Source organism: Rhinolophus sinicus, linkage group LG05, assembly GCF_036562045.2.
Source record: "Rhinolophus sinicus isolate RSC01 linkage group LG05, ASM3656204v1, whole genome shotgun sequence".
NCBI classification, from domain to species: Eukaryota; Metazoa; Chordata; class Mammalia; order Chiroptera; family Rhinolophidae; genus Rhinolophus; species Rhinolophus sinicus.
The window spans coordinates 78,134,790-78,157,041 of record NC_133755.1 but is presented as its reverse complement, the minus strand read 5'-3'; the positions used below and the strand labels follow the sequence as shown (position 1 = coordinate 78,157,041).

Genomic DNA, 22,252 nt, shown 5'->3' with positions numbered 1-22,252 from the left:
GACCAGGACCTGTGGATTCTAGCCCTGCAGATTCCAAAGACCATCTCTGAAACTTGTTAGACAGGTTTATTTCACTGTGTGTGTGTGTGTGTGTGTGTGTGTGTGGGGGGGGGGTTCCTCTACCACAAAACGAGAGAAACAAAGTAAGTCATTCATTTCACAGGTTTGTTACAATGTTCAAAGAAAGATGTGTATTTTTGAAAAAAAGCCTTCTGACTTCTGTGATGTTTGACAAGTGCTGCAATGAACACATGTTGTATATAGTTTGTCTTTTGGGGGGTTTCAAAGAATGTATTGTATAATCTCATTTGTGTAAAAAAAATAAAGCTAAATACACTGTTATGATAGGGTAAATAGGTAGATAGAACTGGGCAGGAGAAGCAGAGACCTAGCCCTGATTGGGAGGCCCCCTTGCAGCTGCCCTCACTCAGGGCACCAATGCCTCACTAGCCCAGCAGGATTCTAGGCTCACACATACCCTTAAATCAAAGGGATGTGTTGTTAAAAAGCAGAGAAGGGAGGAAAGCATTCCATTTCTCAGAGTATACATCCTGCTTATCAGGATTATTTTAGTGAGCTTGTCAAACAAATTGTAAATTACAGAAACCAAAAGGGAGGACTGGGCACCTCGGCAAGAGAAAGAGAGATTAGAAGAAGGGCGAGGGGGAGGCGATTCTACCCACCGAGATCAAAGCCTTCATGCACTGTAAGGAGACACCTTTCCCCGTCTTGGGTTTCGTCCGCTCCACATCTTAGAGTGTATCTGCCTCGAGTAATAAACTTCTTACTACCTGTCTATAGCTGCACAAAACACTGTCTGTCTCTCGACTGAATTCTTAACCTCGAGAAGATAAGACCCAGTAATAGTTATACAAAACTGGCAGGATATGCAAAAGTTGATAGCAGTCATTATGTACGGGATGTGATAAGAGCAAGGGCTGAGTGGACAGAGGGACTTCTCACCTATACTCTTTGACATATTTGAATCTTTTGTAAAACTATGAGCATATACTATTTTTTATAACAAACATTAGGCAATATTACTACTGATGTAGGTGATGTTGGATCTGCCGGCAGTTTCTGAGTGTGGGCCGGGATCGTGTCTCGTGAAGCCGAAGAATGGAAACACGGACCCAGGAGAGGCAAAGAGTTTTAAAAAGAGGATAGTTTATTAGAGGCAGGAGAAGAGGTTGTAGCTCCCGAGCGGTTCGCGCGGGAGGGGGTCCGGAATGGGGGTGGCCCTGTGTCTGATGCAAAAGCTCTTACTTTTATACCTTCCCTTGCCTGCTTGGGGAAGGGAGCTGTTTGAAGAAGGGAACTGGCGCCTTCTAATGAAATTCGTCTGCCAGGTTTGTTCTGCTTGCCCATCCTAAAGGAATTAGCAAAGTAACCCACTCTTTATCTATCAGATCTGCTCTGTTTGTCAGGCCAAAAGGAATTTTATGATTCACCTCAAGGCCTTGTTACATTATGTCCTGGAGCAAAAGAGTGGTTTCAAACCTGAAGTTTTAGGATATGGCTGTCTTCTTTATTCCACCAGAGACCTCCCTGTCTACCTAGGGACATACTAGCTAACCTGTATCACTACCAGGTTGGCCTGTCAAACGACTTGATTTTTTTCTGGATTAGACACAGGGGGTTCTTCCTGTCACAGGGAGGACAGAAGAAACCCCAAATCCACTGGCTTCCTTTATATCAAGGATCTCTATTTGTCCAGTTATATTAGGGTAATTGTTCACATCATAATGACTCCTATTACAATTTTGTAATGAAATTCTCATATGGTACAAGCAGTTAGAGTGTCTTTAAAAAAAACATCTGATCCCACACTTTAGGAGCAGGGCTCATATGATAAAGTTATCTTGTACATCGACTTATGCTAGAGGGAACCTGGATTAGGGATGAAGAAGGGGTTGGGGTGGAAGGGTGGGGATATGAGTGTTAAGCTTGAGAGAGAGTTGGAATCAGAAAGGGGTGGTGGTGGTGGTGGTGGTGGTGTGGAAATCACTGTGACAGAGATTCATACTTTGCTTTGTAAAGTTATTTTAATGTGTGGCCTGTTTCTGTGTCCAGTAATAATAATAGGAATAATAATAAATATTTGAAAGGGTAGTTAGATCTGAACACAGTCTCATTTTATTGAACAATGGAATCTGGTTCCACTATCACCGGGCAAGACCTGAGTAAAAGAAGGGACAAGATGGTGTCTTGGTCACAGAGTTTCCACTGGATTTAAGCCTTTCCTTCAGCCCCATCAGCAGTGAAATGCAGGAAGTCTGGTAGGGTCGTTCATTTTATCAGGGCATTCTCTACAAAAAAAAAAAAAGGGCCTGAAGCCTGCCAGAAGGGAGGGGGTCCTAGGTCCACCCAGGGCTGGCTGAAGAGGCCCCTAAGCCCTGTAAAGGCAGAAGCAGCTCCACGCGTGTGTCAAAACAAAAAGTCAACTGTACCAATCAGTGGAAGCCTGATGAAGTTCTGGTTTTTCCCTTGATAATTATTTTGAAGCTTTAACATTTTTTTTTAATTGGAGCCCATCAGCTCCAAGTCATTGTCCTTCAACCAAGTTGTGGAAGGCATAGCTCAGCTCCGAGTCCAGTGGCTTTTTTCAATCTTAGTTGCAGGGAGCACAGCCCACCATCCCAGGTGGGGAATTGGGGTATTGAACGGGCAACCTTGTTGTTGAGAGCTGGCGCTCTAACCAATTGAGCCAACCTGCCCCCTGGAAGCTTTAACATTTCTTATTTTAGATTTTTATTTTTTTCCAACCGCCCGCTGGCTCCCCTGCTTTGCTGGTGTCCTAGGCACAGCCTAGCCTTGCGTTTTCCACTCGGAGGCAGAGAAGGTCAAGCGTCAGCGGGAGGACCAGGACCTCGGGGAGTTGAAGGACACGAGGTAAACGAAGTAAACACAATCCCACAGCCGCGCAGACTCTGAGGTACCGTGTCCCCCTTCGCCACAGTGAGGCGGCCCGTCTCAGGGCTGGCGGGGCGGAGCGGCGTCCCAGGGCGCTGCTTTCTCCGCTGCGTCCTGCCTGCCCTTCTTACGCTCCAGCTCAGCCCTTTAAAGTAAGGCAGGAGCCTTTTTTCCAGACAGCGAAGAAAGGAAAGACTCTACCAGAGAAGGAGGCGGTGAAGGTGAAGATGGGCTCCCGCGTCTCGGCGTTGAGCAGGGTCACGCGGCCGGCCTCGTAGTCCAGCGCGACGGCCAGGCTGCGCGGGACGCCGTCCAGCGGCAGGTCGGTGACCGGGGAGGTGCTGGCCCAGCACTGCTGGTGCGACAGGCCCACGGCCCAGACGCCCCGGTCGGCGCTCAGGCCCTGCTCCGCCCGCCCCACGCCCTCCCGCGCCACCCCCACGCTGCAGCCGCCGCCGTCTCCCAGCTGCACCTCCACCTGCCAGCCGTGGCGTCCGGAGCAGAAGCCGGGGGAGCCCAGCACCGCCGGGAGGCGCTGGAAGCGCAGGGGGCTGTCGGGCAGGTTCTGCTTCCGCGGCGCGCACCTCACCGACCTCCGGTCCTCCGACAGCACCAGACTCCGGCTGGCGGTCTGAGGGTCCAGAGTGACGACCCCTGGAGGGAGGACAGCGCGACATCAACACAGCTGGCGGCACCAAAAATGCCCCTGGAGCACGTAACAAGGTGCGAGGGGGACAGAAAGAGCACCTGCCTTGTGCAGTCTGCCAGTGGCTTGGCTTCTCTGGACCTCAGTTTCCCCTTCTGGTCCATGAGGGGAGAGGATGACAGCTCCTCTACCTGACCCGCAAGTGGCGCTGTGCTGTAAGGTTTTGCCACCAGAGGTGTGATCCATGGATCACAGGCATCCACTTTACCTGGGAGCTTGTTAGAAATGCAGACTCTTGGGCCCCATCCCAGACCTACTGAATCAGAATTTGTATTTTTAAAAGACACCCCAGGTGATTTTTCTGCACTTTAAATTTCAGAAGCAGAATGAGGTGATGCTTGTGGAAATAGTTTCTAAATTAAGCCCCAATTTCAAAGTAAATGAAAGGGCTGAGCTGGAGCGTAAGAAGGGCCGGTAGGACGCAGCTCCGCCCCCGCCAGCCATGCGACATTTCAAAGTAAAATATATTACACACACAAACCATATTTGTTCAAATCAATAAGAGTCTAAACAATGCTGGGCAAGAAACAAGGGCTTGATAAATATTTTTGAATAAGTAATATCTACTCATATACAAGTAACATTAATTGAGCACTTACTATGTGCCAGGTACTATACTAAGCTTTTTGCATGCATTAATCCATTTACCTCACAGGTAATTACAGGGTAGGTACTATTATAGTTTTTTTTTCCCTTCTTCCACCTCCTCCCCACTCCCCCCAGTATAATAGGGCCGGCCCCTATTATACTTTTTATTGTATAGATGAAGAAACTGTCAGACAAAGAGACTTAATGACTTGCCCAGAGTCTCCTAACTAGCAAGAGCTAGAACAGAGAACTCAAGTGATCAGGCTCCAGAGTTCATATATTTCATTGCTCTGTTTGCTGCCTTGGGTTGAATGGATGAATTCACAAATGGATGAAGGAAGGAACGGCACCCAAAACCCCCAGCTGTTTACCTGAATCTGTTTCCAGATGATGCACCAAGTTTTCTGAGGGAAGCAGAAACAGAAAGATCTGTGACATTATTTCCTATAGGTACCCCCAAGGGCAGTGTGTCCTGGGAACAATGTGAGGACAAGGGTAGGAGAGGCTCAGCTTCTGCTGTACTCTAACGAAAGACGTCTCCCTGGACTTTCAGTCTGGTGCCTGTCCTTGGGGAGGGGAGGAGATGCTCTAGGAAATGGTTCCCCTGGCAGAGTGGGACCGCTAAGGGAAGACTTAAAGGAACGCAGATGTCTTGAGCCAGGTTTTGAAGGTGCGGAAAGGTAGAGATGGATGGAAAACTGGACAACTAATGGGACGAGGAAAGCTGTTGCCCCATTCCCTTTACCTGAGAAGGTATTCATCATCTCTGGGAGGGTGAGTATTTTCCTGTGGAGATCGCGGATCTTCCTGACAAGGTCAGAAGAAATGGCCTCTGGACTCACAAAAGTCTTCATCTCACACCTGCAGACAAGTTGGTAATCAGGTCCAATTTCCAAAACTAATGTTTGGGTGATATAGACCACATGAGACTAAAATCAGACTAAAGAATCTTGGTGTCTGTGGTGAATAATTACATAGAGTAGCATCTCTTTATCTCTGTTAGAAATGTATAGTTACTAAAGCAAGAAGCATTTCGGCTGGACGCAAAAAGAACTAGTGGTAACCACTCCTCAAGAATTATAGGTAGATCCTTTAAGAGAATGTTTGGACGTGTCCCGGCCAAAAGAGAAGAGATCATTACCCCTGTTAGCTTCTAGAAGGCAGTATGGTAACGGTTGAAAACCAGCCTTAAACTATTCTAATTTGTGTGTATTCATTACAGAGGAAAAGGGATGGGTGGGGTGGGTGAAGGAGTTGAAAAAAACAAACAATAGAAAAACATATTCTACAGTGAAAAAGCCCTTGATTTTGGTTTTAGCTCAGTCCTTGCTTCCACTTGATGTGTGACCTTGAGCAAGTACTTCCCCCTCTGCATCTCAGCTTCTTTATCAGACTAGAGGACCTCTGGGGCCATCCTAGATCTAAATCTCTAACACTCTTTGGAAAGTACGTGTAGAGACACTTCCTGATCCATGGACACCCGGGCTCAGCCTCCTGGCACATGCCTGGGTACACAGCATATGACAAGTGTTCCCCAGTTGTTGAGTCTCTGCTCACCCCAGGGCAGACTGCTCTGCTTATGTCAGAGAAGACAGGAAAGGAGCAGTGGATATATGTTTACAATGCCTCCTAGCCCCTAGTGCCTGTCCTTTTATGGTAGCACTTGAAATTCTGAATATACGGGGAAGTTGAGTGGGGGAAATGATTCAAAGAACAGGTTCTGTGTTTATTGTATTCTGTATAAAATATTTCCCCTTAGCATTACATTTTAAATAGTGTTAAATATTGACTCAAGGACTAATAATTTCAGGGATTCAATAGAAGGTCCCAGATCAGCCTAAAAACATGATTATTATTTGTAACTTCATATCTAGGGGAAAAACTGTCCCTGATACCAAACACTCAGTTTGAAAATGAACCACTAATAAAAATTAAAAAAAAGAAAGAAAGAAAGAAAAGAAAATGAACCGCTAGAACACAAACCTTTCTCTCTGGGCTGTTTCTGTGTGAGGGACCAGTCATTATAGTTGATTACTTTGGTCTTTGTGTCCCCCCCCCCCCCAGTCCCCTTGTTGAATAGAGAGGAGGTGAGACGGGGAGTGAGCCCTACCTGCTCTGGGTGACTCTGACATCCTGCAAAAGAAAAAGAGCAGGTGCTTAATTCCCACACATCCTTCCCATCGGAGATGCTGTACCTCCTTTCTGCCTCAACATGTGAGATCAAAACTTTCCTCCTCCAGAGAGTTGTGTCTGTAATTACCTACTTCTGAGGCTGCTCTCTTATATTACATCATGCTTCCTTACTAATTTAGAACTGTGGAGTCAGTTCACTTGAATGGGTTTCTCTGTCTCAGCCTCAGCCTGGGCCTGTGTCCTGCTCCAACAATTAAGAGATGGTGGAGAGCAGGGACTTGGCCCTGAGTTATCAGCCAGACCTGATGTGACATGGGATAATACAATGAAAACAACAGGCACTATTTATTCAGTTATTTCTGTGAGCCAGGGACCAACCTAAGTGTTTTGCATGGATTGTTTCTTATCTTTGGAGCAATGCTGCGAGGGAGGTGCTGTTATTATCTCCATGTTTAGAGAGGTTACAAGGCTTGCCAAGGGCACAGGGCACACAGCTGGAAGAGCCGACACTCAAACTCAAGACCGTCTGACTCCAAGGGGCGGCCAGTTAGCTCAGTTGGTTAGAGTGCGGTGCTCTTAACAACAGGGTTGCCGATTCGATCCCCACATGGGCCACTGTGAGCTGCACCTGCCACAACTAGGTTGTAACAACTACTTGGAAAAACACACTTAAAATAAATAAAAGTTAAAAAAATAAATAAATAAGAACACCATCGTCTGAGTCCAAAGCCCTTAATGTGACCACAGTGTATGGGCAAGTCATCCAGCGTTGTGGGGTCTGTACCTCCGTAACCTCTCTGGGACAAGAGAACTTGGTAACCATTGGTTCTTCCATTGGAAATAATCTCCACTTTCCTTTCATGCCGTTCACCATCCCCAGCATCTTCCAGCCCATGCCACAGCATCCCCTTGCTGTGGAATCCCTCTCCTATCCCATGAGGTGGTGGGGAGTCTCTCACTTGTAGAAGCTCACTTGCTGGCTGCTGACACTTCTCCTCCAGCTCCTTCACCTGGGCTCCAAGCCGGACGACCTCCTCAGTGACCTTTAAGATGTACTCATCTCTCTCCTTCCAGATTTGCTTCTCCAGCTCAGTCAGCCTGGCCAGCAGGAGACACTGCTGTTCCCCCAGCTCCTGCTGCAACCGCTCAAAAGCAGCTTTCACCTGCTGCTTCTTGCTTTCAATCTGAGTCTGCCAGGGATAGAAAGACAGACACGGTTAGGGAGAAGCTCACAGAGCTGGCTTCCAGGATGGTCATCTATATACTTACTATTGATTAAGAGGAATAGAGAGTAACTAATTCCAGGACTCGTTCTCCCAAGTGGCATCAGGGTAGGAGTAGGCAGGTCTCGGGATAAATGTAGCGGTGACGCAAGCTGCGCCCTGGTCTTACCTAGAGATTCTAATAATAATGCCACATTCCGCTCTCACAGCCATGGAGAACTTTTTAAAAATTCTTCCACATCTATACCATCCTAACCCAATCATACATTTCCTAAGGCAGGTGGAGATGGTTATAGTCATTTCCTAAAGAGTAATTGAAGTGAGAGGAAGCTGTAATTAGAGTCAGCACAACCTATCAGAAGAGTGTGTGGCATTGCTCTTAGTCAGTGAGCTCACTATCTATGGGGAATATTTTGATGGGAGCTGAGGGGTTCTGAAGAGATCTCTGTTCCAAAACTCTGTCTCCTTGGTCATGATAGCAGAAATTCCCACACTGTGGATTTCCTCCTGGATAACTTTGTAGCACAAGAAAAGATGTGGGAAGGAACGTGATGCACCACACCAAGGGGTCAGCCTTGTGGTCAGGGCTAGAATGTAGACACTAATATACACCTTCTGGCTCCAAGCTTCCCATCTGAAAGCAATGCTTTTAGGCAGAATGCGATGGGAAGAGCAGTGGACTAAGGGTCAAGAGATCCAGGTTCTAGCCATTTCATCATAAACTTGAGTTCTGCCATGTGGCCTTGGGAGCATCACTATCCTGGACTGTGAAAATAAGACTGATAATAAAAACCAAAATTAAAAAAAAAAAAAAAAAAAGAGAGAAAAAATATGACTGCTCAGATGGGTCTTGGATTAGAAGATGTCAAAACCACTTCCAGCTCTGGAATTCCGCACTCTTAACCCCAAATGCCCTTGTGCGGAGGCAGGGAGGTGAATAGGAACAGTTTTCCAGTTCTTTCCAGCCAGGCAACAGATACCAGACAACACGTTTCTGCAGAGTCTGTTAGGAAAACCCCCAAAGGAGCAAGTGGCCAGGGATGTGGCCTTTTACCAGAAGCACTTGGAACTTCTGTTCTTCCCGATTCTTTATGTCCTCAATCTCATCTCTCTCCGTGCTTAGAGCTTCCAACCGACTCCTGAGACGATCCTGTGGGGAGAAGAATGGGCAAAAAGAGGTGGCTTCATTCATAATTCAATGCACAGATGTCAAGTGTCTCTCACGGTCCAGGCACAGCACTGAGTGCTAAGGGGTCAGAGGGGAGAAAGCCCGTCCTCGTCCTTGCTCACCATCTGGGGAAGCACTTGGTCACATGTGATTAAAATTCAAACAGGCAAACGCAGTAATCAAGGTGCACAAAGTGAGATGGGAACACAGAGCAGGGGACAATTCTGCCTGTAGGGACAAGGGAAGGGTTTTAGAAAGCAGCAAACATTTACAGTGGACCTTGTAAGATAAACTTCCAGTTGGATAAGAGAAGGGGAGGAGAGCACTTAATGTCTCTGAACTGCACACTTAAATGTTGTTAAAATGGTAAGAAAAGAAGTGAGGGGAGGGGAGAGAGCATTCTAGGAGGAAGACACTACACGTGAAAAGTATGAGAAATGTGTGAGGGTAAAACAATTGAGAAAACAGCAGGCACACGCAGGTCAGTCTGGCTGGACACATAGTGCCTTGGGAAGGGCGGCTGAGACATGAGCCGGAACGGGAAGGCAGGACCTGACTGCAATGGCCTTGGGTGCCAAACACACCACGCCTTCCTTGGACACTCGGGCTCCACGGAGGATTGTGAGAGGGGAACGGTGTGGTTGGCTGTGTGGTTTGGGACGGGCTACCTCATAGCACATTGGAGGGTGACAGGAAAGGGGACAGTGGAGACAGGCAACGCATTGGAGACTGCGCAAGTGTGGGTGACAGACAGTGAGAGCCTGGATTTGGTAGTGGTTGTGGGGATAATGCAGTTACAGACTTGAGCAATGCTTCTGAGGAAACTATTTCCAGACCTGGTGACAGGGGGACAGGAGAGACATCTGAGAGGCACACAGGAATGGATAATGTCCCCAAGACCGGATGGGCTACCTCCGTACCTCCTTGCTTCAAAAGGAAGAGCAGCACTTGCTGGTGGCCCTTCCGCATCCCTCTTCCCTCTGAGCCCAGCACTCAGGGCCTTGGTAAAAGCCATGTCCAGTTTGGATCCTGGGAGACCCGGTCCTCCCAGCCGCAGCCTGCAGGAGGTCCTACCCTGCACTGACGCTCTTTCCTCCCACAGAGATGAAGCTGTGGCTACAATCCTTTGTGCTCCGTAAAAGGGCTGGAGCTGAAGTTCCCCCTAAGATTGAATGATCCCATATCCCAGTGGAACCACGTCCCCCTCAGTCTGGCAAAGTTCCAGTGTCCTGACAGTTTTGGGGTCCCTAGTGTGGAAGCCATGGCCCTTCAGCCAGATCCCGGCCCCATCCCCTTCACCGTGAGAGAACACTGCCCTGCTGCAAACAGGCCCAAGCTGAAGTCACCCTTCTTACCCGGTAGGGCTGAATGGCCTCATCGAGGAAGCCCACGGTGTGAGCCTGGTGGGTGGGACCCTCTCGGCAGAACACACAGAGGAACTCGGCATCTTTCTCACAGAAGAAGTAAATCTTCTCGCCGTGCTCCTCGCAGAAAGTCTCCCCCAGAGGGCCCAGGGGCACAGGGGCCACAAGGGTCTCTGTCTCCTCTTTCTCTCTGCAGAGAGGACAGAGCAGGACCCCGCTGGAGGGCTGGGCCCCCATGTGGTGGGGTGGGGGGAGGCACAGCTGGCAAAAGATGTGTCCACAGGCCGCGGTCACTGCATCCTCCAGGGCCCTCTTGCAGGCAGGACAGGCAGCCCCCTTATGGGAGGAGGTTGAGGGCATCACGGTGCCTGCCCCAGCCAGTCCACTCAGGCTTCTGCCTTAGGCCACACGATATTCCTTCCCCTGAAACTGAGTCACTTTTACACAAACCACAGAAGGGAAGGAATAGGAAGCCAAGAGAAAGGAAATCAGGAATGTCTGGGCAGGGAAGCTACCTGGCTCCACCTCTTGTGCGTCCCCAGAGCCCTGGCCACCGCCCATCAGCAGAGCAGTTCAAACTCCAAGGCATGTCTAATTACCCAGCATTTTTCAGCAGTGGCCTGGCCAGCCTGTTCTCCATGCCTGGCCCTTCCGGTCCCTGGGGTGGGGCGCAGCGCATATCATGAGGTCACAGGCAGACGGGGTTTCCTGGAATCTCTCCCTTAACCTTGGTGGGGTGGGGAGCATTGAGGAAGAGACACGGCTTTGTGCTCACCTGAAAAGGTGGGAGCCATAAACTTCTGCTTCTGAGGTGTGCCTGCAGCAGCAAAGTCCAGGGGAGTGGGCGGTGACGGACTTCTGGGACTCTAGGGCTCTGTCAGACGCTGCAGGTCCATGGGTGGCGACAGCTCACAGGTCCCTCCTCACCTCATCTGCCCAGACTGGTCTCTCCTAAACTTGTAACCCCCACAAACTCCCAACACCAGTGTCCCCACTGGCCTTCCAGTAACATTGTACTTCAATTTCAGTTTTTAACTGCCAGTGGGAGAAGACAAGAGACCATATATCAAATGATTCATGTTGATAAAACTTAGAAAACTCAATTAGTCAATGAGATAAACAGATTCAACCACATTTATCTAACGTTTAGTATTTTCATATTATGATATCCGATCTGATGACAACCCTTGGGGGAAGGTATGATTACCTTCGTTTCACAGAGGAGGAAATGTAAACTGAAAGGCAAAAATGACCTCCCATAGGTCACAGAGCTAGAAAGCCGCAGACGTGGGGTCAATGCAAGTTTGCGGCTCCCAGCCTGTGCTCTGCTGGAATTCGAGTCAGGACGAAGATCAAACAGCCACGGCTCTTCATCGCTCGTAGGCACTGTAACACCAACCAAGGAAAGGGTCCTCCCGTTCTCCCACTGGGTGATCAGCCCCCTACCCTGTTTGGCTCCCTTTGCACTTCAGCTGTTTTGTACACCACGTTCCCTTCCCACCTTAGCACCCTACCTGCTCGCGCCCCAAGAGTGCAGCCCCTGGAGCTTCGCTGCCCAACACATGTGTCCTCAGCCCCACGTGGCTGCTGAGCATTTAGACGTGGCCAGTCCCAAGGGACATCTGCTCTCTGTGTAAATATACCCCAGATTTCAAAGACAGCACCAACAAAAGCGAAATGTCTCATTACTAATTTTTATACTGATTACATATTAAAATGTTAATATTTGAGGCTAAATAAAATATTAAAATTGTTTTTACTTTTTACTTAATTATGGCTACTAGGAAATTTTAAATTGCATATGTGGCTCACATTGTATTTCTATTGGACAGCATAACTCTGAGACAGAGATGTGAGTGCAAATAATGGCCTTCCTACTGGTATGCCTTGGGCAAGCTGAAGAACCTGGCTGAGCCCCACTAATGCCCTCACGGCACCAGCATCATAGAGCAGACAGGAGGAACAACTAAGATCCTGTTTCAGTGTGAGGAATAGAGTAGAGTCATCATAAATAAAGGCTGGCCGCTGCTATTTTTCTTTCTCCTCCCCACACAGTGTTTTCCAACCTCTCTGGAAGCCTGTGGCAGGCCGGTGGGGGCATCACCGGTGAAGTTGCCTGTGCCATGTTCCCTGGGGCACAGCCACCTTATCTGTGTCCGCACACTCCCCTGGGCTGGCTGATATCGCCAATCTCCCTGGAGACAGCTGGTTATACCACAGGAGGCTGGGGTGGCTGGCATCACTGCTCTGTGACCCAGTCTCCTTCCTGCCCCCAACAGAAGAATGATCTCTCTCATCTGTGGACGGTTAAGATACCACTTTCCTTCTGCTGTGAGTGTCTCTGGATGGACAGGAAGGAACTGTGAGTCCAGGTCATAGGTGCCGGCCCTGAGAGTCCCTGAGGTCACCTCTGGAATGCTGTGATCCTTTCTTCCTCCCTTCTCCCTCCCCCTCCTCTGCTATTTCTCCATCTCAGCTGTTGGAGGGTATGTGTCTGTATCCTCTGGCCAGCAGATATGCAAGTGGATGCGTTGCATTTGTGTGTGTGCACACGTATGCATGTGTGTGTATGTGTGTCCATGAGGGTGTCAGTGTATGTTTAAGACGTGCCTGTTTCTGGCTGTGTGCACATGTGGGTGTGTGAGTGTGTGTCCTCACTGTTCTAGCCCTTCCTCCTCAGCCAAGCAGAGACAGTGACCTTGAGGAGGCAACAGGCACCATGGCCTCAGCCGCCTCTGTGACCAGCCTGGCAGATGAGGTCAACTGCCCCATCTGTCAAGGCTCCCTGAGGGAGCCGGTCACCATCGACTGTGGCCACAACTTCTGCCGTGGCTGCCTTACCCGTTACTGCGAGACCCCAGGCCTGGACCCCGAGGAACCCCTCACCTGCCCGCTCTGCAAGGAGCCATTCCGCCCAGGAAGCTTCCGGCCCAACTGGCAGCTGGCCAGCGTGGTAGAGAACATTGAGCGCCTGAAGCTGGTGTCCCAGCCAGGCTCAGATGAGGAGGACGTCTGCCACGAGCACGGCGAGAAGGTCTACTACTTCTGCGAGGATGATGAGATGCAGCTGTGTGTGCTGTGCCGGGAGGCCTGGGAGCACCGAGCCCACACTGTGCGCTTCCTGGAGGATGCGGCCGGTCCCTACAGGGTAGGATAGGGCAAACGGGCGTTCGCGGGCTGGGTCTGGACTAAGAGAATTGGAGCAGAGCTCTGGTTTGGGCCACTAAGAAGCCAAATTCTATCTCCTTACTTCTATCATCACCCATGCAGTAAACCCAGGCCTGGAAGATTAGGTGTTTGTGTTTAAAGCATTTTCTATGTTGTTTACTTATGGCCGACACATAATAGGAGCTCAATAAATATTTGTTGAATGGAATAGTGACCAAAATGTGAGTGTATGTATCTGTGCAATGGAGCGGTCAGGTATGTCTGAGAGTGTCTGAGTTTGTATTCGAGGGAACGATTGCACAAATGGTTTGCATATGTATTAATGTTTGCATATTTACCAATGGGTACGGTGCGTTTGGGGGAGGTCTGACTATTTGAATGTGTAAATATAACTGAGTGCTCATGTTTATGAATAAATTGGTGTTTACATATATGCAGGTTAAGTAAATATATGTGGTGTGTAATTTTATCTGTCGTTAAATGAGTGTGTGCTGGTTTTAGTTGTTTATGTTTTGTGCTTTAGTACAAGTGGGTGTATGTGTCAATTAATTAATTAGCAGTTGATGATGAGAGTTCTATATGTATTTCTAAATTTACCTGCAAGAACATTTGTGTGTGTATACCTGTTTCCAACTCTATTCTAGAGCCAGCAATTTTAGAACAGCTCTTTGATTATTTTTGCATTTTCCAAGTTTCTTCTCCCCCTCAGAATCATACACAGAAAATTGATTCATTCATAAGAGAGGGTTGTTTGGATGTGTTCCCTTTGGGACATGTGAGAAAATTGGAATAATTTCAAAGGGCATATGAGGCTCAGGACAGATCCCAGATACCACTTACCGAAGGCAAAAGAGATTAGGGTGGTTTCCCTGAAAAAAGAAAGGCTCAGGTGAGAAAACCAAGTCCCAGCCTATGATGACATAAGATAAAGGGGGAAAGCCCTGATCAAAATTCTCAGAGGACAAAAGCAAGAGGAAAACGACCCAAAGAAAGTAAGCTGTGAAGGACAATGAAGGCCCAGGCATGGTCAGCTGAGGGAGTGACTCCTTCCCTTGGATGGTTCCATTCCTGGAGGCAGAGGGTGGGATGAGATGACAACCCTGAGCAAATCATTGCTTTCACCTTAAATATCTGATGCTCCTTCTCTCTAGGAACAAATACAGAAGTGTCTCGAGTGTCTACGAAAAGAGAGAGAGGAAATTCAAGAGATCCAGTCAAGAGAAAACCAAAGGATACAAGTCCTTCTGGTAGGACATCATCCCTTCCCCGGGCCTCCCCTTCCTCAGGGGCCTGGCCTCTCAGAAACTCAGGCACCACAGCACATAGGGCTTGGAAGCCCTTCTGAGCTTGAGTCCTGACTCTGACACTAATTAGCTTTAGGGCTTCAAGCAACGCTCCATCTTGTTTATTTTTCTGTGAAATGGAGATTAAATTTCTGTACGGATTGAAATGAGACTGTGTCTGTAATGCAACGTAGTGCTGTGCACCTAGTGTGTATTTCGTAAAAGGCAGAAGATAGGGTGTCCCCACACCTGCCTATGCCTCCTCTGAGTCCCACTGTTTTAGAAGCTGCAGCATATAGCAGCCACAGGAAAGTAATACAGGCTGCAATTCAAAAAAATAAAGACGAAGAAGAAGAAGGAGGAGGAGGAGGAGGAGGAGGAGGAGGAGGAGGAGAAGAAGAAGAAGAAGAAGAAGAAGAAGAAGAAGAAGAAGAAGAGGAAGAGGAAGAGGAAGAGGAAGAGGAAGAGGAAGAGGAGGAAGAAGAAGAAGAAGAAGAAGAAGAAGAAGAAGAAGAAGAAGAAGAAGAAGAGGAAGAAGAGGAAGAGGAAGAAGAAGAAGAAGGAGAAGAAGAAGAAGGAGGAGGAGGAGGAGGAGGAGGAGGAGGAGAAGAAGAAGAAGAAGAAGAAGAAGAAGAAGAAGAAGGAGAAGAAGAAGAAGAAGAAGAAGGAGAAGAAGGAGAAGCAGCTGCAGCAGATGGTGCGAGGCAATGCTGGAGAGTCTAGACTGTCCCAAAACGGTGTGGCAGGCAGAAAGGAAACCATGCTGCAATTCCAAGTCTGTCTGGGGATCTGGGGGTGGGGTTGGGGCTCTGATTTTACCACCAAACCTTGGAGGACGTGGATCTGGGCCAGAAGGGAGATGGGAGTGAGCTAAGGAAAAAGAGGGAAAGGAGGAGGAGACATAACTCCTTGCTGTCCTTTCCTCCGGTCCCCTCAGACTCAGGTGGCCACCAAGAGACAAAAAGTGATTTTCGAGTTTGCATATCTGAGCCAGTTCCTGGAGGAGCAGCAGAGCATCCTCTTAGCGCAGTTGGAGAGCCTGGATGGGGACATCTTGAAGCAACGGGATGAGTTTGATGTCCTGGTCACCGGGGAGATCTGCCGGTTTAGTGCCTTGATTGCAGAACTGGAGGAGAAGAACGAGAAGCCAGCAAGGGAGCTCCTGACGGTGAGGCCTGCCCTGCCCCAACCACCTGAGCTTACCTGTGATTTCTTGCATTGTCACTTTGTCTAAGCCATGTCTCCTTCACTCACACATCTCTGATGGCTCACAGGACCAGGAGTTCTGAATTCTAGTCCTTGTTTCCCCAAGAGTTCCCTGGTTACGTTGCTCCCTGTCTTGGTCTCTCCATCCTACCATCCAACAGATAGGGAGGATACTTTCCTTACCTACTTCACAGTGGTTTTGTGAGGATCCAACAGTAAATGCAAGTCAAAGTAGCACTTTGAAAAGCATTGAGTACTGTGCAAACAAATGTCAGGCTACTTCCAAAGCAACTATTCTCTGGGCCACTCACTGCCCACCAGTCAGGAAGTTCTTCCTGGTCTATTTCACTTCCTCGCACCTGAGAAGAGGTTGGGGTCTCACCGCGACATCAGAAAGGTGGCATGATTTAGGGGAGCACACTCAGGACGGAAAAACAGAAGACCTTCAGTGGGATCTGCCTTTGCCTCCAAAAGCAGGGGCAGGTCACTTCACCACCTGGATCTATAAAATAACGGGGCTGGGCTCTGTGATCTGGAAGCATCCTAAACCCTAAAGGACTGTGACTCTGTGGGTCTGGTGTCCTTTTTCTACCCAGGGCTCAGAATCCGGTGTTTTGTCTTTTTTAGTTATAAGAAAAGCGGGAGGAGGAAGGTGAAAACTGAATCCCTGCTCTCTCTCTCTCTCTCTCTCTCTCTCTTTCTCCCAGGATATCAGAAGCACTCTAATAAGGTAAGTGATACAGTTCTTCTCTTTGCCCACACACATACACATACACGCCATCAGTGCCCTACAAATGTACAGCAGCCTCACAGGAAGAAGGACAATTCGCACGCACAGCTCCCGTACCCCAATGCACCCCCATGTGCAGTGGTAGATACGCCTGCATGGCGGTGCCGGAGGGAGGCCAGGGGGTGGAGGCCATCCCAGAGGAAGTGTGTCCACCTGTGGGGATCAGCACCTCCATGCCCAGTTCGACAGAAGGCAATTGACTGACTCTGGGCACAGTGCTAGGGACACTTCCCAGACCCCGTATTTCTGTGCCCCCAGATGTGAAACCAGAAAGTGTCGGAAACCAGAGGCTGTGTCGCCTGAGCTGGGCCAGAGGATCCGGGACTTTCCCCAGCAGGCCCTCCCACTGCAGAGGGAGTTGAAGATGTTTCTGGGTAAGTGCTCTCCACCCAGCACAGGTGGCCATGAAGTCTGGTGTTCGAAGCCCCGTGTTCCACTGCCCACAGTGTGTCACTCCCGGCAAGGCTCGTATCCTTCCAGTATCTTGGTTTCCTTATTTGCAGATATTTATAAAATCTGCTTATCGGGATGATGAAACAATGAAGAGAGATATAATAAAGGTGAAGATTTCCGGAAAAAATTTAACGGATTTGAAAAACAATTAAACAAATCTCATCAATTGGCATTAAGCAATAAGAAAGATAACGATTAATACAATCTATTATTCTTAATAACTTAAAAAATCCGCAGAAACATTTGTAGTACATGATAGGTTTTTGATGATGAACACTGTTAATTAAAACCAGCAAGAGTATTTCTGTTTGCCCTGTGGTAGCTGACTTCCCTCCTCCTCCTTCCTTCGCTTCGTCCGGAGTCTGGTTCTGAGTCAGCCTGCCCTGTGGGGACTGTGCCCGCCTTTTCTGGAATACCTGCTGGTGGCAGGAGAGGGTGTGGAGGATTTGAAACTGAAAGTCAGGAATATGGCTTTCTGCCAACACCTAGCCCTCACCCCCATGATGTCCTGAATCATTCCACCTATTTCTAAATGACCCACCCACAAAAGTGTCACCCTAGAGAGCTTTCCTCACAAGTTCACTTCCTGCAAGTACTCCCAGTGGCCTGGCAGTAAAAGAAATATTACTCTAATCAAAGACTAACCTTTGACTATGTGCAAAATTTCAAGCAGAACGAGAAATAAATTAACCCACTTATCCATTCATTAAGTAGATGTTCCTTGAGCATCTGCTATGTCCTGGGCTCTGTGCGAAGCGCTGAGGACACAGAGGCAATCAAGGCACACCTGGTCCTGCCTGCTCAGGGTAGGGGAGTGGGTCTCAATGGGTCTCCCAGCCAGCAGCAGCAGCCCCTGCGGACTTGTTACAAATACAAATGCTCAGTTCCATCCCCCACCCAACTCCAGAGGACTCTGATGCAAGCTCAAGTTAGAACCGCTGGTCTGGAGGGTTCCAGCTTCCATTCTTCTTTTGGTCCATTCCCTTCTCTGGGCCTGTTTCCTCATCATTAAGTATTCTATGGTTTTGTGTGACTGGTGAAATCTCATCCTGTTTTATTTCTTCTTTACAGAAAAACTCTGCTTTGAGTTGGACTATGAACCAGGTAAGCAGCCTATGTCAGAATGGGAGGGAGAGAGAAATCTAAAATTGAAAAGGAAAAAAAAAAGTACATTTTGCATGTATATACATACACACGCAGACATAAATACACTCACACACATCACTGCCTTTGTAAGGCTTGCAGGAGACCCATGAAGAAAGGACAGGCGTGTGCATGCGTGAGCGCATGTACACACACACACACACACACACACACACCCCATGCCTGGCATTAAGCTCATGTTCTGATCTACACATGAGGAAGAAGTTAGAAAGGCTAAATCAAAACGGGAAAGGTCTATCACGAAAGGCTTCCTGGATGAGGAGAACTTTGATCTGGGTTTAGAATCACATTCTTAGAACCCACCAGAGCCCCTACGCCCTTGCAGCTGCCCTTTCATAGATGATAAAAGGAGAGCAGCCTTGGGTGGGAAAGAAATGAACAGAATGGACCCCACTCGAGGTTGTTGTTCATAGTCTATCAGCCGAAGATTCTGAGAAGTCAGAGTTTTTGGAAGGGACTCTCTGAATTTATCCATTTGCTTCAATTTATGGATACTAAAAGTAACAATATGTAGGAATCTGCAGAAGTTTCTGAGGTTGAAAAGTGGCCCTCAGACCCTGATAGTTTTGAAATTACTGAGGCAGAGTGAGTAACCTGGGGTGAGCCAGAGAGCTTGCCAGGAGCAAAGACTGAGTCATGCGTGCCTGGAGGAATCCCGAAGTGTGGATTGAGAGAACGTCTCCGCCCTCAGTCCTCCCGGATGCAGATACAGTAGGTGGGGCGTGAGATGTCAGCAGCAGGAGATCAGAGCAGGCACGCCCAGTTCTGGGTGCCAACCAGCTGGGGGTGGGGGTCGGGGTGGGGGTGGGAGGCAGAACAGCATCCAAAGGAAGCCTAGAACCGGGGGAGCATGGACATGGGGCGACGCGTCCTCTGCACCGGGCTTCTCAGTCTTTAACAGGGCACCAGTCACCTGTGGATCTTGTTAAAAATCCAGGCTCCGTTTCAGGTGGTCTGGGGTGAAGCCTGAGAGCCTAGTTCTAACAAGTTCCCAGGTGCTGGTCGGCATAGACACTAACTGTACACGTTGATGGTAACAATAACACTACACGTGGGCGCCAAGGGGACTTTTTAGGCCTTTCTTGAAGGGGATAACATGCCTGCTGACACCTGTGTCCCCTTTGGTTTTCCCCACAGCTCACATCTCTCTAGACCCCCAGACTTCCCACCCCAAGCTCCTCTTGTCTGAGGACCACCAGCGGGCTCGGTTCTCCTACAAATGGCAGAACTCGCCAAACAACCCTCAGCGTTTTGACCGGGCCACCTGTGTCCTGGCCCACGGTGGCTTCACAGGGGGAAGACACACGTGGGTGGTGAGTGTAGACTTGGCCCATGGGGGCAGCTGCACCGTGGGTGTGGTCAGTGAGGACGTGCGGCGGAAAGGGGAACTTCGACTGAGGCCAGAGGAGGGCGTGTGGGCCATGAGGCTGGCTTGGGGCTTTGTCTCAGCCCTGGGCTCCTTCCCCACACGGCTGTCCCTGAAAGAGCAGCCCAGGCAGGTGAGGGTATCTCTTGACTACGAGGTGGGCTGGGTGACCTTTGCCAACGCTGCCACTCAGGAACCCATTTATACCTTCACTGCCACCTTCACTCAAAAGGTCTTCCCCTTCTTTGGGCTCTGGGGCCGAGGGTCCAGTTTCTCCCTAAACTCCTGAGAGGGGGAAGTTACCCTCCTCTAAGTACAGGGCTCAAAAAGAGGATGGAATGGACTTGACCCCTGGCTGAGTCACCTGGAAGACATGAAACAGAAACTACTGCTTTAGATGATATAATGGAGTCAGGACTTTGGCAAGGGACGAGGCGGGTTACCTTCAATCTTCTGATCAAGCCCTTTCCTCAAGGCCCAGTAGATGGTCAAGCTGTCTGGGGACTTGGACCACTACCAGCTTCCTCACCACCATCCCCACCAGGCACAGAAGTATGTGTAGAGCAGGGGTGTCCAAACTGCGGCCCACGGGCCAACTGCGGCCCACAATCCATTTTTAATTGGCCCGCAGCAAATTCCAAAATATATTTAGTTTACTTAAATAAACCAGGTGAGGCAATACATACTTCACCTCAAGTGAGTGGCCCGGCTGTTTGTGTATTTTACTGCATATGGCCCTTGGTGAAAAACATTGAAAAATGTTTGGACACCCCTGGTGTAGAGGAAGGAATGTAATATCGAATTTGTAGATAGAAGACATGGGCTCTACACCCAGGCTTGTAACCAACTAATTGTGCCATCTTAAGCAGGGCATCTCACCTCTCTTCATCTTGTTTTCTTCCCAAAATATTAGGGTTTAGTTACTCATATCCTCAAGAAATATTTATTGTGTGCTAATTATGAGCTAAGCAGTATGGTAGCCATTGGTGATATGAAAAGAAAAAGAAAAAAAGTGTCCCCTGTCTGAAGGTGCTCATGGGAAGAGACAGAGACATGAAGAGGAAATTACAGCACGAGGTGATGAGTGCTAGAATAGGGGTTTGCCCTGGGGGTTAGGGAAGCTCAGAAGAGGGGGGCATAACCCATCTTGGAGAGCAGGGGTGTGTGATGAGAATGGCTTTCAGGAAAAGGTGAATCTAAAAGATGAGCGCAGTGAATAGGGAAAGTGGGGGGAGAAGAAGCATCTTAAGAAGAAGGGACGACAGAGAACTGGCTGGATGATCTGTAACCCATAGGACACTGTCCTCATGAGCAAGTGTGTTGCCATCCCTACCCCTGACACCACTCAATGCCTCCCTCCCCCCGGTGGTGTCACTTCTGCCTGAGATGTAGATTCAATGCCTTAGATGGAGGAGGACAGGGGAGGCATAACCACACTCAACTTTTGGGAAAAATCCTTTTGCTGACCTGTTGATCACCACCTGAGATCAACAAATAAGATTAAAGGAATGAAATGGTGGGAAGAAATGAGTCTCAAATAGCTCAGCTGTGGGAGCAGAAATAGCTCATCTTAACCCTTAGGCTGGGTAAAAGAATCCAGGTGGAGGCAGGAAGATGAATTTGATGACCTGTGACCTTTAGCCCAGAGAACTGAGACTGCTCTAGGGTCGGACGAGAAGTGACATCTGAGGGACGAGATGGTAGGAAGTAGAGAAATGGGTATTTGGCAATGTGTGAATCTGGGGTGGAGAGCCCTAGGGGAGACAGGAAGCCAGGTGGTCTGGGGGAGGCTGTGGCCGTGTGGTGAAGGAGCTGAGTACTGGTGATGTCAGAAGTCCCCTGCCTGGTGCTGATTCTGGGACAGGGCTGAGCACTCATACATGGCTGCCCAGATTTTGGAAAATGATTTCAGTTGTCTCAAGGTGGGATTTTAATAAATCCCACATGCACAATAAAAATATTGTCATAACACACTTTATTTTCTAGTTCTTGTTGGTGTTGTCTTTTATTCTACTTACACCACCCCTTCAGGGACAATCTGTTTAATGTGATCTGTTTATTCTGATCAGACATAAACTAAAATGTTTGGTCATCTCCCCTCTGGGGCTCCTGGCAAGAGTGAACCACCCATCTGCAACCTCAAAGGGAGAGGGCACTGTGTTGTGGCCTTGGCTTAAAAGTCATCTGAGAAGCCCCGTTCTCCACCCTCAGTTTGGCAGGTGGAGGAGCTGTGGCGCTCAGGAGCAGGGACTGGAGAGGGGCTGAGCTGCTCTCCCTGGGAGCGCTCAGTATTTCATATACAATGCTGTTTATTTAAAAAATCCTAGATACATGCAAGACCCTATGTCATGATTAAACATCTTCAAAGCTCCCAAATCTGGGATTCCACCAAAAAGTGGATTGTATCTTTCTGTTCATTGTTGTGAGCTTTAGCTAGGTCCTCTAAAATGACTGTTTGCCTCTAAGGTAAATGTGTGTGGCGATCCTGGCCTGCCGGAGGACTTCACACACATCATGGACTCGTCTAGGTAACTCTATGTGGTAGCTTCTATTATTACTTCCATTTTTTCCCCCAAATTTATTGGGGCGACAATTGTTAGTAAAATGGCATAGATTTCAGGTGTACAATTCTGTATTACATCATCTATATATCACATTGTGTGCTCACCACCCAGAGTCAGTTCTCCTTCCATCACCATATATTTGATATTACTTCCATTTTAAAGG

At 48.6% G+C, this 22,252-nt stretch overlaps 2 protein-coding genes across 8 annotated transcripts; one reads left to right on the top strand and one right to left on the bottom strand.

The window, feature by feature from the left end:
* Positions 1-2,036: 2,036 nt before the first annotated feature.
* Positions 2,037-10,825, bottom strand: TRIM15 (tripartite motif containing 15). Of its 5 annotated transcripts, XM_074332606.1 has the most exons (9): positions 10,087-10,225; positions 8,854-8,959; positions 8,618-8,713; positions 7,300-7,530; positions 6,318-6,340; positions 4,953-5,068; positions 4,579-4,611; positions 3,665-3,875; positions 2,037-3,567 (listed from the first exon to the last, which is right to left on the bottom strand). In XM_074332606.1, exons 2-9 carry the CDS (start codon positions 8,854-8,856, stop codon positions 3,111-3,113), a joined length of 1,170 nt encoding a protein of 389 aa, XP_074188707.1. In that variant the 5' UTR covers positions 8,857-8,959; positions 10,087-10,225; the 3' UTR covers positions 2,037-3,110. The 5 variants fall into 5 exon arrangements, with proteins under 5 accessions (XP_074188707.1, XP_074188705.1, XP_074188706.1 ...); XM_074332604.1 differs by lacking the exon at positions 8,854-8,959 and having other exon boundaries at positions 10,087-10,820; XM_074332605.1 differs by lacking the exon at positions 8,854-8,959 and having other exon boundaries at positions 3,665-3,872; positions 10,087-10,819.
* Positions 10,826-12,332: 1,507 nt separating this feature from the next.
* On the top strand, positions 12,333-21,496 carry TRIM10 (tripartite motif containing 10). 3 transcript variants are annotated; one of them, XM_074332601.1, is made up of 8 exons: positions 12,334-12,581; positions 12,776-13,243; positions 14,415-14,510; positions 15,484-15,714; positions 16,460-16,482; positions 16,801-16,916; positions 18,067-18,099; positions 19,297-21,496. In XM_074332601.1, exons 2-8 carry the CDS (start codon positions 12,815-12,817, stop codon positions 19,812-19,814), a joined length of 1,446 nt encoding a protein of 481 aa, XP_074188702.1. In that variant the 5' UTR covers positions 12,334-12,581; positions 12,776-12,814; the 3' UTR covers positions 19,815-21,496. The 3 variants fall into 3 exon arrangements, with proteins under 3 accessions (XP_074188704.1, XP_074188702.1, XP_074188703.1); XM_074332602.1 differs by having other exon boundaries at positions 12,345-12,457; XM_074332603.1 differs by lacking the exon at positions 15,484-15,714 and having other exon boundaries at positions 12,333-13,243.
* The last annotated feature ends 756 nt before the right edge of the window (positions 21,497-22,252 follow it).

Excerpts from the sequence above, each read along its gene's own strand:
- TRIM15 (XM_074332604.1), bottom strand. The coding sequence starts at position 10,455 with ATGCCCTCAACCTCCTCCCATAAGGGGGCTGCCTGTCCTGCCTGCAAG. Across the intron at positions 4,612-4,952 it reads GATGATGAATACCTTCTCAG|AAAACTTGGTGCATCATCTG; the intron begins GTAAAGGGAATG and ends TGCTTCCCTCAG. Across the intron at positions 3,876-4,578 it reads TCATCTGGAAACAGATTCAG|TAGGTCTGGGATGGGGCCCA; the intron begins GTAAACAGCTGG and ends ATTCTGATTCAG.
- TRIM10 (XM_074332601.1), top strand. The coding sequence starts at position 12,815 with ATGGCCTCAGCCGCCTCTGTGACCAGCCTGGCAGATGAGGTCAACTGC. Across the intron at positions 16,483-16,800 it reads ATCAGAAGCACTCTAATAAG|ATGTGAAACCAGAAAGTGTC; the intron begins GTAAGTGATACA and ends CTGTGCCCCCAG. Across the intron at positions 16,917-18,066 it reads GGAGTTGAAGATGTTTCTGG|AAAAACTCTGCTTTGAGTTG; the intron begins GTAAGTGCTCTC and ends TCTTCTTTACAG.